This window comes from Manacus candei, unplaced genomic scaffold (assembly GCF_025592945.1).
Source record: "Manacus candei isolate 608988 ecotype Guabito, Panama unplaced genomic scaffold, ASM2559294v1 h1tg000060l, whole genome shotgun sequence".
In the NCBI taxonomy this organism is placed as follows: Eukaryota; Metazoa; Chordata; class Aves; order Passeriformes; family Pipridae; genus Manacus; species Manacus candei.
Genome location: NW_026138108.1, coordinates 2,684,878 through 2,697,618, shown reverse-complemented (window position 1 = coordinate 2,697,618; position 12,741 = coordinate 2,684,878). Strand labels below are relative to the sequence as shown.

The 12,741-nt window shown below is 48.5% G+C and overlaps 1 protein-coding gene across 10 annotated transcripts in view; it reads right to left on the bottom strand.

The window, feature by feature from the left end:
• CRACR2B (calcium release activated channel regulator 2B) overlaps window positions 1–12,741 on the bottom strand; it is a 44,960-nt gene that overhangs the window by 6,718 nt on the left and 25,501 nt on the right. For all 10 annotated transcript variants that reach the window (XM_051804210.1, XM_051804212.1, XM_051804213.1 and 7 more), the window contains 9 exons: window positions 12,494–12,584; window positions 12,269–12,361; window positions 9,183–9,370; window positions 8,432–8,503; window positions 7,960–8,014; window positions 3,832–3,911; window positions 685–979; window positions 360–501; window positions 48–129 (listed from right to left, as the gene is read on the bottom strand). In XM_051804210.1, the coding sequence (XP_051660170.1) occupies window positions 48–129; window positions 360–501; window positions 685–979; window positions 3,832–3,911; window positions 7,960–8,014; window positions 8,432–8,503; window positions 9,183–9,370; window positions 12,269–12,361; window positions 12,494–12,584 (1,098 nt within the window). The remainder of the gene's footprint in view (window positions 1–47; window positions 130–359; window positions 502–684; window positions 980–3,831; window positions 3,912–7,959; window positions 8,015–8,431; window positions 8,504–9,182; window positions 9,371–12,268; window positions 12,362–12,493; window positions 12,585–12,741) is intronic.

Genomic DNA, 12,741 nt, shown 5'->3' with positions numbered 1-12,741 from the left:
TCCTACAATGAGTCTGGCAGTAGGGCACCCTCACAGAAATTACTTACCTTTCTTGTCCGGCTGTATCCCACAGCTGCAAGGCAACCTGGGTGTTATCCACCATTAAACTCTTCACCTGGTAATCAATACCTGTCAGGAAAGTAACAATGATCATAAGGTAGGAGAGGGAGAAAGCCGCTTGCCATTACAATGGCCAGGGATCAGCTCTGTTTAGTTCAGGGAAATTGCAAGATTGATTCAATACTGGGAGAGGGACCATCTTGACCTTTAGTTGGGCTGTAATACAGGCAAAAAAGCATTTGTCCAGGCTGACTTTCCCACCCTTCTTATCCAGATGAGTCAGGGACCCTATTACTTACCGATGGTTGCATTGAGCTCAGCCAAGAACCTGTCATAGCAGAAGCGGTGGATGAAGGAACTCTTCCCAACACCAGAGTTCCCTACAAACACCACTTTAAAGATGCGATCTGGGGAACAGCTGGCTGGTTCCAGTGCCTGGAGCTACAACGGAAGAAAGGGACTCAGTTTTGAAAAGCCTAGCTGCAGGCTGTGCTTTCATTTGTGCAGGCATTGGGCCCCTGCACTATAAACCTATGGAGCTGGAGTTAGATGGGAAGAGAGTCAGAAACCCTCAAGTCCCTGGTAGCAGGTGTTTGAGGAAGAACCCCAAGTGACTACACTCACCCTGGTTTCAGTGCCAACAGGCTGTGCTCTAGGAGGCAGCGGAGCAGCATCTAAGCCATCTGCTTTTTTTCTGCAGTCAGTGTCACCCTTCAAAGTCATCTTAAACCACTCAGTATCTGCTGCCAAGGGCCATCTCTCCTTGTCTCTAGGGTTGTCTCCAAAGTTTGTGCTTTCTCCTTCTCCTGTCTTCATCCATGTCCCGTTGCCTGGGAAGTATTTACAGTTCTTTCTGTTGGGTTCTTCCACTGCCACATCCGCTGGGAAGGTGAAGGGAAGGTCCGCAGAGGCCAGTTGTCTGTATTAAAGCTCAGAAGCATCACAGGCAGGGTGGGAGGGTAGGGAGTGAGGAGATAGGGAAGAGGAGGAGGTTGCAAATTCCCAAAACAACCAGCACAATCCAATTAGTGCATATGCAGTGCTTGCAGGAACTCTACTTCATACATACACTCCCCGCACTCCCCGTGACTAAGTCATCAGAGGCACCCCTAAGGAAAAAGAGACAGCTCACCTGAGCTGTGCTGCACTCATATGTGCCAACAAATTTTTCATCGGTTTTAATAAAAATTGCCAGCTTCTGGATTTTTTTGAAGAATTCTTTGCCTCCCATTTCCCCCAGTACTGAAAAATGAGGCAAAACATACAAAGGTGGCAAAAAGAGAACCTTAAAAAAAAAAAAAAAGGTGGCAAAAAATACCTCACTATTTTTCTTACGAAACACAATACAAAGAAGTAACAAAGGTTTTGAGGTTAGTGAAGAGGGTTTTGCCTGCAGGCAGCGACGCGAGGGCTGTCTGATATCCCAGGGAGGCTGCATGCAGTGTGCCCTCTGCTGCAGGCACACAGTCCTGCTCCAGGGAACCTGCCCAGCACTCCCGAACACTGCTGTCCCAGAGTCTTACTGAGTTCAGGCAGCAGAAACCTGCCACAGATGTGCAAATTGCAGTGAACATTCTCACACAGGTGAGAGTCACTTTGTCTGGTGTTGGCTCTGTTCTGGCCTGTATCTATATCTGGCCAAGGTGTGGGAGCTGGGACCTGAAGATGTTTCTTTTTAAAGCTTCTAACCAGCCACACTGGCTCTGAATGGCAACAAATGCCCAGGAACCCTGTCCAAGCTGTGGTACTTGGGAATAGGTGTTGCACAGACTGCACCCACACAAGAGCAGGGTGATGCACTTTGCTCTGCAGGGGGCAGAACTGACATGGTAAGAGGAGGAACAAAAAGCCAAAGGGAGTGAGAACACTTAAAACTCAACCGAAGGGCTTTATCCACCACAGACATCTCCATTGCCTTTGCTGGCCAGCAGATTGCATTTGGAAGCAAATTAGAGCTTAATACAGTCAGTCTCTTCAGAGGCAGTACATTCCACCTCACTTTGCAACATTTTTCTCTTGCTACTAGTGCAGGAATCAAGACAACTCTCCTTTCTCAATCCTACAAGTACACCTTATCCAGGTTGAAAAATTCCCCTGCTGCCATGCCTACACTTCCATGAAAGGGAGCTCACATTCCTGGTTGTCCTCCCTACATCTGCCCTGAATGCCAGTCTAGAGCCAGGCCAGCTGGAACCTGTCCCCCTGAAAATCAACACATACTCCCAGACTCAGGCTCTGAGGAACAGCCCCCACCTCCCAAGGCTGGCACAAGTCACGAAATGAGGGGCTGAGATTCAAGAGCCTCTTTGCGGGGGGTGGGGTGGGTGGGTGGGTAAGGAGAGTAGGGTAAGGGACAAACACAAAACCTTCTGAATAGTGACTCCAGATCTCACTGGTTTTATTCATGTTTCTCAAGCAATGTGCTGTGACACAGCACTGGGACAGACACAGGGCCAGCAACTACTTCTCCCCTTCTCACATCACCCTTACTGCCAGACTTCTCCACCTGTTAAGCCTTTTCAGTGGGTTTATGCCAGCAGCAGCTAGAAGGATCTCTGCAAGAAATACTTGGGGAGGAAGACGGGGGAACTTGGTAGTCTGATTTGATGGATAGCATGTGTGCCAGTCACGCAGCCACGAAAGAGCTCTGCCTCAAACCTGTCCAAGCAATCTCCCTTCCTGGGCTCAAGAGTCAGCCCTGCTCCACAATCCACCTGGTTTTCCACCAGTCCATGAGCTAAGGAGCCTGGAGCTCAATGCCACTACCAGAATTACAGACATTAAGTGTGGGTTGAAGCTGGAAGAAACTCTGAGCCTAAACCCATGTCTCTGGTTGGCACTAGGAGGAACCGGGGAGCAATGGAACCCCCTGCAGAGACCTGGTAAGAGACAGGGAAGAAGTGTGCTGCCTTTAAAACTTGTTTGGGGCCAGCAGTTGCAGGTGAGATCCAGCTCCAAGCCAAGTCAGGGCTGGGCTGGCCTCCCCTGCCTCCCAGAGGAACCAGGCTTTTGGCCAATACCAGTGTGCTGGTCACACAACTAGTTCACAAGGGCTGATGCTAAACGCCAGCATGGTTCAGGCAAGCATATGTGGGTACTGAAGGAACTGCACAGTCTGCTTGTATGGGGGGGGGGGGGGGAAGAAAAGGCCTTGACCACACAGACATGTTGCCTGCCCTGCCTGAAGGGAGGACTGGTGTGCCAGCTGAGCTTCTGCATAGGTGTACAGGGAGATGGGCAAGATGAACACACCTGGAACTGGGCCCTCACCTTGGGGCCTTCACCTGCCAGAAAGAATCCAAGCCTAGTGAAAGTCCTGCCCTCTCCCATGCCCCAGGGATATGGGCTCTGGCATGAGGCACCAGTGGACAGGATTTCTGCCTGAGGAGGAACTGGCACACTTGGAAGTTGATCCAGTCATTTCAACACAGCTGCCTGACTCGGTTAGAGGCAGCCTTTGTGACTCCCTTCCCATGAACAGTCCCAAACCTTCTGATGGCACTTAGGTTTGCTCCCCCATTGCTGCAGTTAAAAGCAGCAGGGCAGTTGCCTCCCCATGGAAGTTAGCTAATGGTATCTCAGCTTCATGCTGAGCCAACACTACCTGATGCCAAGAGGCAGCTCGAGCCATAGAAAAGCTGCATCCCTCCGTGCTCCCAAAACCAGCCAGCACCAAGGTGGGAGAACTAGACACAGGGCACAGTTTGACTGACAGGCTACTCCAGTGGGCATAGACTGACACCATGAACACAACACAGACACCCATCTAACCGTTTGACTGGCTTGTCGTCCAGCAGGTAACTGCCTAGCACTGAGCCTTTCTTCAACAGGGGCTTTTTGTTCTGAGGCACCTGGAAGTTGAAAAGAGAAGGAATGAAGAATGTGATTACGAGCCAGGAACCTGATCAGCCCCCGTTCAACCACTCACCACCTCTGCAGAGCACTTTGGGGAGGCAAGGCTGGAGCCCTTGCAGCCCCACACCATGCAATGGTAGTGTCCCACTGGAAGGTTCAAACAGAGGTGAGCGCTGGGTGTGCTTTCTTTATTTTGGATAATTTAATTCGTGCAAGAAGCCATCACTGTTGCTGCTTTCTCCTTCACAACATAATTCATCAAAAGTAATAATGTTCCAAACTGAATTCTTTCTCTAGCCAGAGTTTATTTCTGCGGTTGTTCTCCACTTGGTCTCACAGTTGAATCTCTCTTCCCCCACCTCCCTCTTTATTATGGTGATGTTTTGTGGGACAGGCCAATTGCCCCCTCCTGAGAAGACACTAATTCCCCTCTTCCACCAGTGCTCGCCCAAAGCTGCACATGAACCACAGGAAAGGAAGGAAACCATTGCAAAGGGCAATGCACATGCTTTGCCTTACATGAATATCCCTCTCCATGCTTTCCTCCAACTTACCTCAGACTGTACACTTCCTACAGCCAGTATTCACTAGCTCCCCAGAGAAGGAGAAAGCAGGACCACTTCTCTCACAACCCTCTTCCCCCCATACAGCAGCTTTGCATTCCCAGTGGAGTCAAAGATGAGGAGCTGGCTTGCAATCACACAGCAAAGCCTGTGGCAGAGAGGATTGACCTGCAAATCTTCCAAATGCCATGCTAAAGCCTAGTCCCCACCCCACCCCAAACAGACTAGCTCACTGTTCTGGCCACACACATAGAACACTGAAACAGCACAGCAAGGTGCCCATTGCATCGGCACTGGAAGAAAGGGCCAGTCTGCAAGTCTGGAGATCTCTAATGGGCCCTCACAAATTATTTCTGGGAGTAAAGGTGTGGAAAGAAGGGTTTGCAGCCTGCCAGATCTGCCTCTCACAGCAGTTTTGAACTGACCAAACACCTGCAGGCAGCTCTGGACAGGCCTTTCTTTGTACTGCCCACAGCCCTGGGGGAGGACTATGAAGATTATTTCTTCAGTAACCCTTACTGAAGGCTTATTTTAAGAGGCAAAAAAATTAAGAAGCTGTTCTGTTGGCCAGAACTCCCAGAATACCTTTACTGCAACGCAGTTGAACAAAAGCAGACACTCTGGACTCCACAGAAGGCCTCACCCAATTAGGAACTTTAGGGGGAAGGGAGGGGAACAAAACATTTTTTACATGTAAAACATGTTCAAGAAAAGCTCCAGCCACAGAAACAATCCAGCACTGAGAGGGTAACAACTGTGGAGCACAAATCTTCCAAGGCAAAGGACCCCCAAAAGCATAGCATCACTTCAGTCATCACAGCCAGACTGTGTTTCAGACAACCAGTGGTTCTCCAGCAGGGATGGAGGAGGAAGTTTTCAGTGTTTGAGCAGGTTCCCTCAAGGGCACCCTCTAGCTACACAGAAAGGACAACACTGTGTTGCAGACCAGTGGAGCAGCCGCAACCTTCAAGTCACCTATGGGGCAAAAGGACTCTCACACAATGTGCTATGACACAACCCTACCTGGAGAGGAAACAGCTTGCAAAGCACATACTTGGGTAAGAAAGGAGAAACAATGGGGCAGGTTCTGCCATTGGTTCTGCCATGCTTTATTGGCCTGCCAGGTTTGTGCAACATTTGGCTTTTCTCCAGGATGGTAAAGGGACAAGACAACATCACAGCTGTATAACACACGATGGCAAGGATTTCACAACAGCACATGTTCAAGCATTTTGGATGGGAAAGATTCTGGTTTATCAGTGAAATACAAATACATGCCCAATGTAGTTTAAGTACCAAAACACTCGTCATGATGAGCAGACATGAAATTTGCTCTGTCAACACGCAGCATGCAAGCGTAACTCCACAGCCAGATGGGTCATGGGTGTGAAACTAAACCTGCAATCCCTGGGTTTTAAAAATATCCATCAGTGGTTTGCACATAGGCAGAAACAGCCAGTTTGTGACCCAGACACTGGGACAAGAGAGCACCCCACAGTGACATGGGGCCAGGCCCTGCCCACCCTGGCAAGGCCAGAAACTCTTATGAAGAGCAAGGTATTAAGCTGGGCACTGAGAAGAGCAAAGGAGCAGTGACTGGGTTGCTGTTACCCATGAACAGCCTGATCCCTCCTTCCAACCACTTCAAAATTTTTGCTATGAAAGAAATTCTGTTCATCACACCTTCACTTCATGGAAATAACACAACTCTTCCCAGCACTAACAGAGGGTATTAAGGCCTTGGTTTTCTTTTCGGCCTGTAAAAGCAATGATAGTCTCTGGCAGAGAGTGTCTTGCACAGTAGGGATCCCCATCAGAACTCTCCTTTTTGCTGCTGTAGGGCAGTATTGATATTTTCTCTCTCCCTTACAGTGTGACAGGCTGGACAGCAGATCTTCTGCAGGTGTGTGATGACAGCAGCACCTCTGCAATCCCTTGGAGCCCTGCTTTCCTGCGGACTGAAACGAGAGTGGCCAGAGGAAGAAAACAGGCTTCAACTGCCCAGCATGACATAGACTTGACAGATAAGCAATGGTGGTAGGAGGAGTTCACCCTGCTGCCTCATTCCCTACTGCCAGTGGCAGGAGAAGGGAGAGAGCGGCTCCTCTGTGCTTTGACTCTCTCTGTTAGGCTCTGTCTTGGCTCTGCCTGCAACTGCCATGTTTCAGAGCAGCCCCCAGCAGGACCTAGCAGGGGAACGGAAGAAGAGAATAGAGGAGAAGCAGACAAGCTTTGTACACACAGAGGTACATACCTGAGCCGTGGTCTTCACAGGCCACCCACCCCACCCACAGGAACCCAGAAGCTGATGAGGCACAACACATGGAAAGAGGAGATGAAACCATTTTCTTTGCCTGCTTGCCCTGGACTCTGCTACAGAGTGACAGTGTTTATTGCTTCTCCAAGAGGGAGCAGGAAGCTGTGGTGCACATACACAAAGCTAGCAGCTTTAAAAATGGAGATTAAAAAAAAACTTTCAGCTTTCAGAAACACACACACACACACAAAGGCATATGCACACATCTCGTCTCCATCCAAAAGAGTTACTGATGTTATTTTATACAGCTCTCCACCTGGAGAAGAATTCGAGCCTCTCTCCCAGCAGGGCATTCCACTCCCTATCTGAGCACAGTCCCTATGCTTCCTTCCACATTCCCTTACAAATCAGACAGAAAGGCTCTCGCAGCCTACCACTGCTTGTCCTCACTCCAAGGCATCTATGTCCAGATCTTCAAGTGGGGCATGGTGGCAGAGCAGGCAAAGACACATGGTGGCAGGGATGGGTTTAAGAGGACATAGCAGCCTTGCCAGGGACATTAGGGAATGCAAAGACGGTTTCATGAAAAAACAGTAAGAATTAAAAATAGACCCCATATTTGTGCTTATCGGGGAAAGGCCAGAGATTGACTGTTCCAGATGTCAGAGGCCCTACTTTATCCTAGCCTTCTGACACAAGGCTCACTGCTGCACCTCCACCCTGCAGAGTTCACAGGAATGGGGAGCTGCCCCAGAGGAACATCTGAAAACATCTGCTACAAACCCAAGGGGTCAGAAAAACTCCAAAACCTTCCTGTGTGCCCCTCCACACCCAGTCAGCCAGCAGCACATCTGGGAATCCATCTTCTTCCTCACCACCCAGCTCCAGGGACGCATCCAGCTTTACTCCCCTCCTTGCCTGTCACAACACACAGACCCCACGTGTGCAGCAGGCAGCACCCCCTGCAGCCCTGCACAGGGCTGTGTGACAGTCACAAGCCAACATGCCTGGGGTTAAACTCGGGCACTTGGCAACAGCAACCAGCAGTGCTTGTCTCCAGCACGGACACAGAGGTGCTGTGAAGTCTGTATTAGGCAGCACACCAGGCCCTGTGAGCTCAGGTCATTGTCCCCCGTGGAAGTGACGGGCCCCCAAGTGATGACAGCAACAGCAGCAGATGAAAAGAGGGTGGTTGGGAATTGGGATTTTCTTTCTTAGACTAACCAGCTTCTTGGCTTCAAAAGCGTCTCGCTCATCTCGAAGTTTCTTGTTCATCTCTCTGCTCCAAAGGAAGACATAGGAAAGACATAATGAGGCACTTGTCCAAAATAGGATAAAGAGAACATTTGAAAGTGAGAACAGAAAGGCAGTTTGAGGCAAAGATGCTATTTAAGGCCAGACATGTTGGGATTTCCGTGTATCCCAGCTCAGGTAATGGGGACCACATGTTTTTTTTAACCAGCGGGAAAGAGTAAATTCCTCCAGAGGAGGGATTACCTCGTGAAATAACAGAGTCTGTAATCTGCCAGAGCTGGTCAGATTGCACAGCTCTGTCTGGACCTAGAAAAACAAGCAGAGTCTGAGCACTGCTTAAATACAATCCTGTAGCTTTCCATGGGAGAAATGAGCACAGTGCTGAAACCTCAGCCCCTTACATACGTAAGAGCTCAGCATTTCCCTCCAGCCTTGCTCTTACCTGAGGAGCTCCAGCTGGCGAAGGAGGCTTTGTTTCTCTTTCTGCATGTTCTTGGAGACTCTAAACACATCCCTGGGTGAAAGGGATTTTAAAAGGGGAAATAAATTAACGGGAGAGAAAATACAAAGATCCCTTTCTCAGGGGCACTCATGGTATTCTCAAAGATAAAGGCCTGCCTTATGCTAGGAAGATTCAGAGGAAGCAGCACTGCTGTGGGAGCTGGGATGGCTGGGTTGAACCACAGCTCTCCTGCTCTCCTCTAGCCTGAGGGTAGGCAACCCATCTTCTCCATTTCCTCAGCTGCTAGAGATGGGGAGGATGATCACTGCCATCTGGATTTGAAACATCCCAATGTTTTATCTATGTATTATTAGATTTAACCCAGTAATGGGAACAGAAGTGATTAGAAGAGTATCTTTAAAGAGAGCACTATAGAGGTGATGGTGAACTGGAAAATACATGGAGAAGACGACTTCTTTAGGCTGAGGCTGTACTTTTGCACTGATTTTCTAGCCAAATATCAATGAATATATTCATTTCCCGCTAAAGGTAGGCATAAGATAGCAGTATCACTCCCTGTTTAGGCCCATAAGACCATTGGGATGTTTCTTCTTTTCCTCAAGAAGAGACAGGCAATCCTCTAATAAGACCAAGGCTCCTAATTAGAGATCATTATTCTTTAACTGCTTGCCCACCCTTCCTTCTCTGCCTGTGTCCTTGCCCTGACACCCCCTTTCCTGTCCTTTCCCACCTGTCCTTCTGCTCTTGCTCAAGCTGAGCCTCTTTCTGAAGCTTCTGTAATTGCCCCTTCACCGCCTCCAGCTCCCATTTGCTTTTCTCCAGCTCTTCCAGCAGGTTTTCATTCAGGTGCCGGAGCCTTTCATTCTGCACCCGGGTCTCCAGCTGCTCTGAGTTCAGTGACTGCAGCTGATGTTCCAGCTGCAATGTGAGAGGAGGAGGAGGGATTAAACACAGAGAAGAAGGGTCTTGTGCTACAGTGATGCCTGTAAAAACAACCTGAAAAAGCAGATGTAAACAAGGCAGAAGGGGGTAAACACAACTTAGGTCTGCAGGACCACTAGTGGCATTGAGAAGGTGAACTGGAAGGAATTCTTTCTCATTATGCCAGCACAGGGGAGCAAGCAATACAATTAGGCACAGCTGAGGAAGTGCTTCAGACAGCATGAGGAGCCTGCTGCTGTCAGGCACTGTAGAAATCAGAGCACAAATGAGGGTCAAAGGAGGACTGGAAAAATTTGGGCGGAAGCAGGAATGTGTCTTGGGACCTATTAAGCACAGTTGTTGAAATGCATCTTCTGCTTTAGGGGCTTCCTGAGCCCACGGTAGCTGAAAGGGGGATATATCGAGGTGCAGGGGGCATCTCACACTACACCTGGAAAGTCAAGTGATCAGGTGGCCTTTACTACTGCTGGAGACAGATATACTGTTTAAATGCCACTGGGACACAGCTGCACTGGAGACAGCACAAGCCCCCAGCACAACTAACAAGCCTGATTTGGGAAGCTGAAAGCCTGCTGTCACATACTCAAGCATACTCAGTGACTCAATTCCTCACACATGGCTGGCATAGTCTGGGAAGGAGTCACAGACAGATGCAGCAGTCAAACCTGCCCATCTCAGATGACAAGTAGGGCGCTGCAAGAAGGATCATACGGACACTTCAGTATCTGGCCAGCCAGACCAGCTAACCAGGGCCCTCTGCTGAAGCTGGTGCTACACAGAAACTGCGGCACCATCTGAGAGCTTACTGCCCAAAATAAAAGCATACAGTCCATGCTTACAGACAGAGAGAAGCGCCAGGAATCAGGTCTGATCAGGGTAGCAGGTGGCAGAGTCAGCCTCCACATTTACACCTTCAGCTTGCCTTTTCTCTCAGCCTCATTTCTCCCCCTCTCAAAGGAAAAATAAAGCAGCACAGTGTGGCACAAGGTAAAGTGCTTTTTTCCTTGCTACCCTGCTCTCTGCCAGCACATGTGAACAACAGTCATGAGCGGGAACGAACAGAGCTGACCTTTCCTAGGTTCCCTGAAACACAAACCCTACATCTCTTCCCACTGAGGCTACAAGGGCAAGTCACACCCAGCTTTGCCTGGAGACCTCTAGTCTTTGGACACTGGAGAAAATTTCAGCATGACCATATATGCTGAGCAGTGGAGTTTAGACTAAGAAACCCCTGCTTACAGCCTTTCAAACTTTCAATAAGCCAAGGGACAGGCTTTAAGTAAAGCACAACTGCCCCTCCCTAAGAAATCTCCATCACATAAAACTCTCCTGTTTATGTTGCCTGTACCTGGACGTGATACTGTAGAATAGCACAATCACACTACTGGTCTTACACCACAAGAGGGACCCGATTACCCACACAGCTCAGAGTTAAGGGCATCAGAAACGACAATTTGAGTAACAATGTCTATGCAGCCCAAGTATTCTGCCTTGACCATAGCAAGACGAGATGATACCTAGGAAGAGCATGCCCGGGCTCCTAACTATGGTCCATTCCCCTCATACGCCCCCAGCATCCATGGTCCCTGCACTAGGGATGTTAGAGGCCACATCTCTGACTATTCCTCCTTTTACCAAACATTTACAAGCCTATCGTACAATTGTTTGTCCAATTAATTTTTGAACTGCCAATACTCCCTGCCCCCTATGGCCAAAAGTCCAGCACTAATCTCTGTGTAAGGAAGTATGGTCTTCTAAATCAAATTCATACTGGTCTCACTGAGTGTCCCTCCTCTCTTCTGTTGCAGGACTTGGGGAATAGCAGTTTTATGTGGACCCTATCTGTCACTTTCCCGAGTTCATAAAGCTCACTTGTATCTTCCCTCAGTCCCCTTCTCTCCAAAATCAAGTCTAAGCTTTCCCAGTTTCCCTTCCTAAGGCAGATGCTCCATTTCCATAGTAATGTTAGCTCTCTGTATCTTCATACCCAAGGACACAGTGGAATTAGAGAAGACCAGAACTGCACTCACCAAATGAGGCACTCAAAGATGTGGGCAGCAAGAAAAATACATGCACATTATCTTATTCTTGATATCCTTCCTGATGGCACCTCAGTTTTGCTGCCTTTTCCAGCTGCTGTACAGTGAACTGATGTTTTCAGAGAAGTGCTGTTTCATCCACATCACAGATATGTACCCAACTTGGATACCCCCAGTCACCAGCATCTTACAGGTACCTGCCATGACTTGTTTCTGTGGGGGCCACGGAGCAATTCTTCAGACACCAAGGAAGAAGGCATTCAGAATGGCCCATCACATACAAATGTCCATGCCACGGATGGCAGGCTAAAGGAAAGTCTGTGCTTAGATCTTTTATGTGACTGATTAATCAGTATATCAAGTGCCCAAATGCAAATTCACAATATGTACCTCTTTAAAGTGTCACAGAACTGCTCACTACAGGTCGTTTTGGAGCAGTCAGAAAACAAAAACTAGAGAAATCTGGCTCTTTTATGTCCATACCCATCTTCCTTATACACCACAAAAGACTCCAAACTCACAACTTTCAAATTTTTACCCTGTCTTTCTTGCCAGTATTGTACAACTGATAGGTAGATTGTGCCAAGAGAATACAAAGCAGATAAGAAAATGCATGAACAATACATTCACAGAAAGGCATTACAGTTGAAGACAAACCAATTATTTGACAAACCATTTCAACAGCTTTAGAAACAGGAGAGAACTACACCAGCTAGTGCCAAATTAGCTAGTACTAACCCTGAGTAGATTAACACCATTTTTGGTCAGAAAAAGCCTTAGAAGAAAGATAGCAGAAGGGGATGTGCTTGTTTAAGAAGGGTTTGGGTCGTGTTACCTTCTTCTGGCGGTAGAGGATTTTCTCCAGCTCCTGTTCTTTGTTGTGCAGTTCCTTTTGGAGCAGGTTACTCCTGTCATGTCTCAGTGCTTCCTGCAAAGGTAAAGATACGAAGCTGTGCATACAACACCCAGCACAGTAAGAGCTGTTTGGTGGCCATATGAGCCACCACCTCTGCTTTAGACCAAAGGAGGTTTGCCTTTAGCCAAGAGATAGATGAGGTACCTGGCAGACCAGCCTCTCCCTTTCTGCTTTGATCTGTTGTTCCATTTCTTCATAAAGGCACCTGACTTCTCGGTCATGGTCTGACTCCTTCCTACAAAAGGCAGGTGCACACAGGTCAGGAGAGAAAAAGAACACAGAAAGCAAAGAGGAGGGTGGAAATGGATTCCTACTAACATCTGTGTGGCCTTGAGTGGGATTTTAACCAGACCATGTGTTATGGGTGGGCACTGATGCCAACCAAACTCATG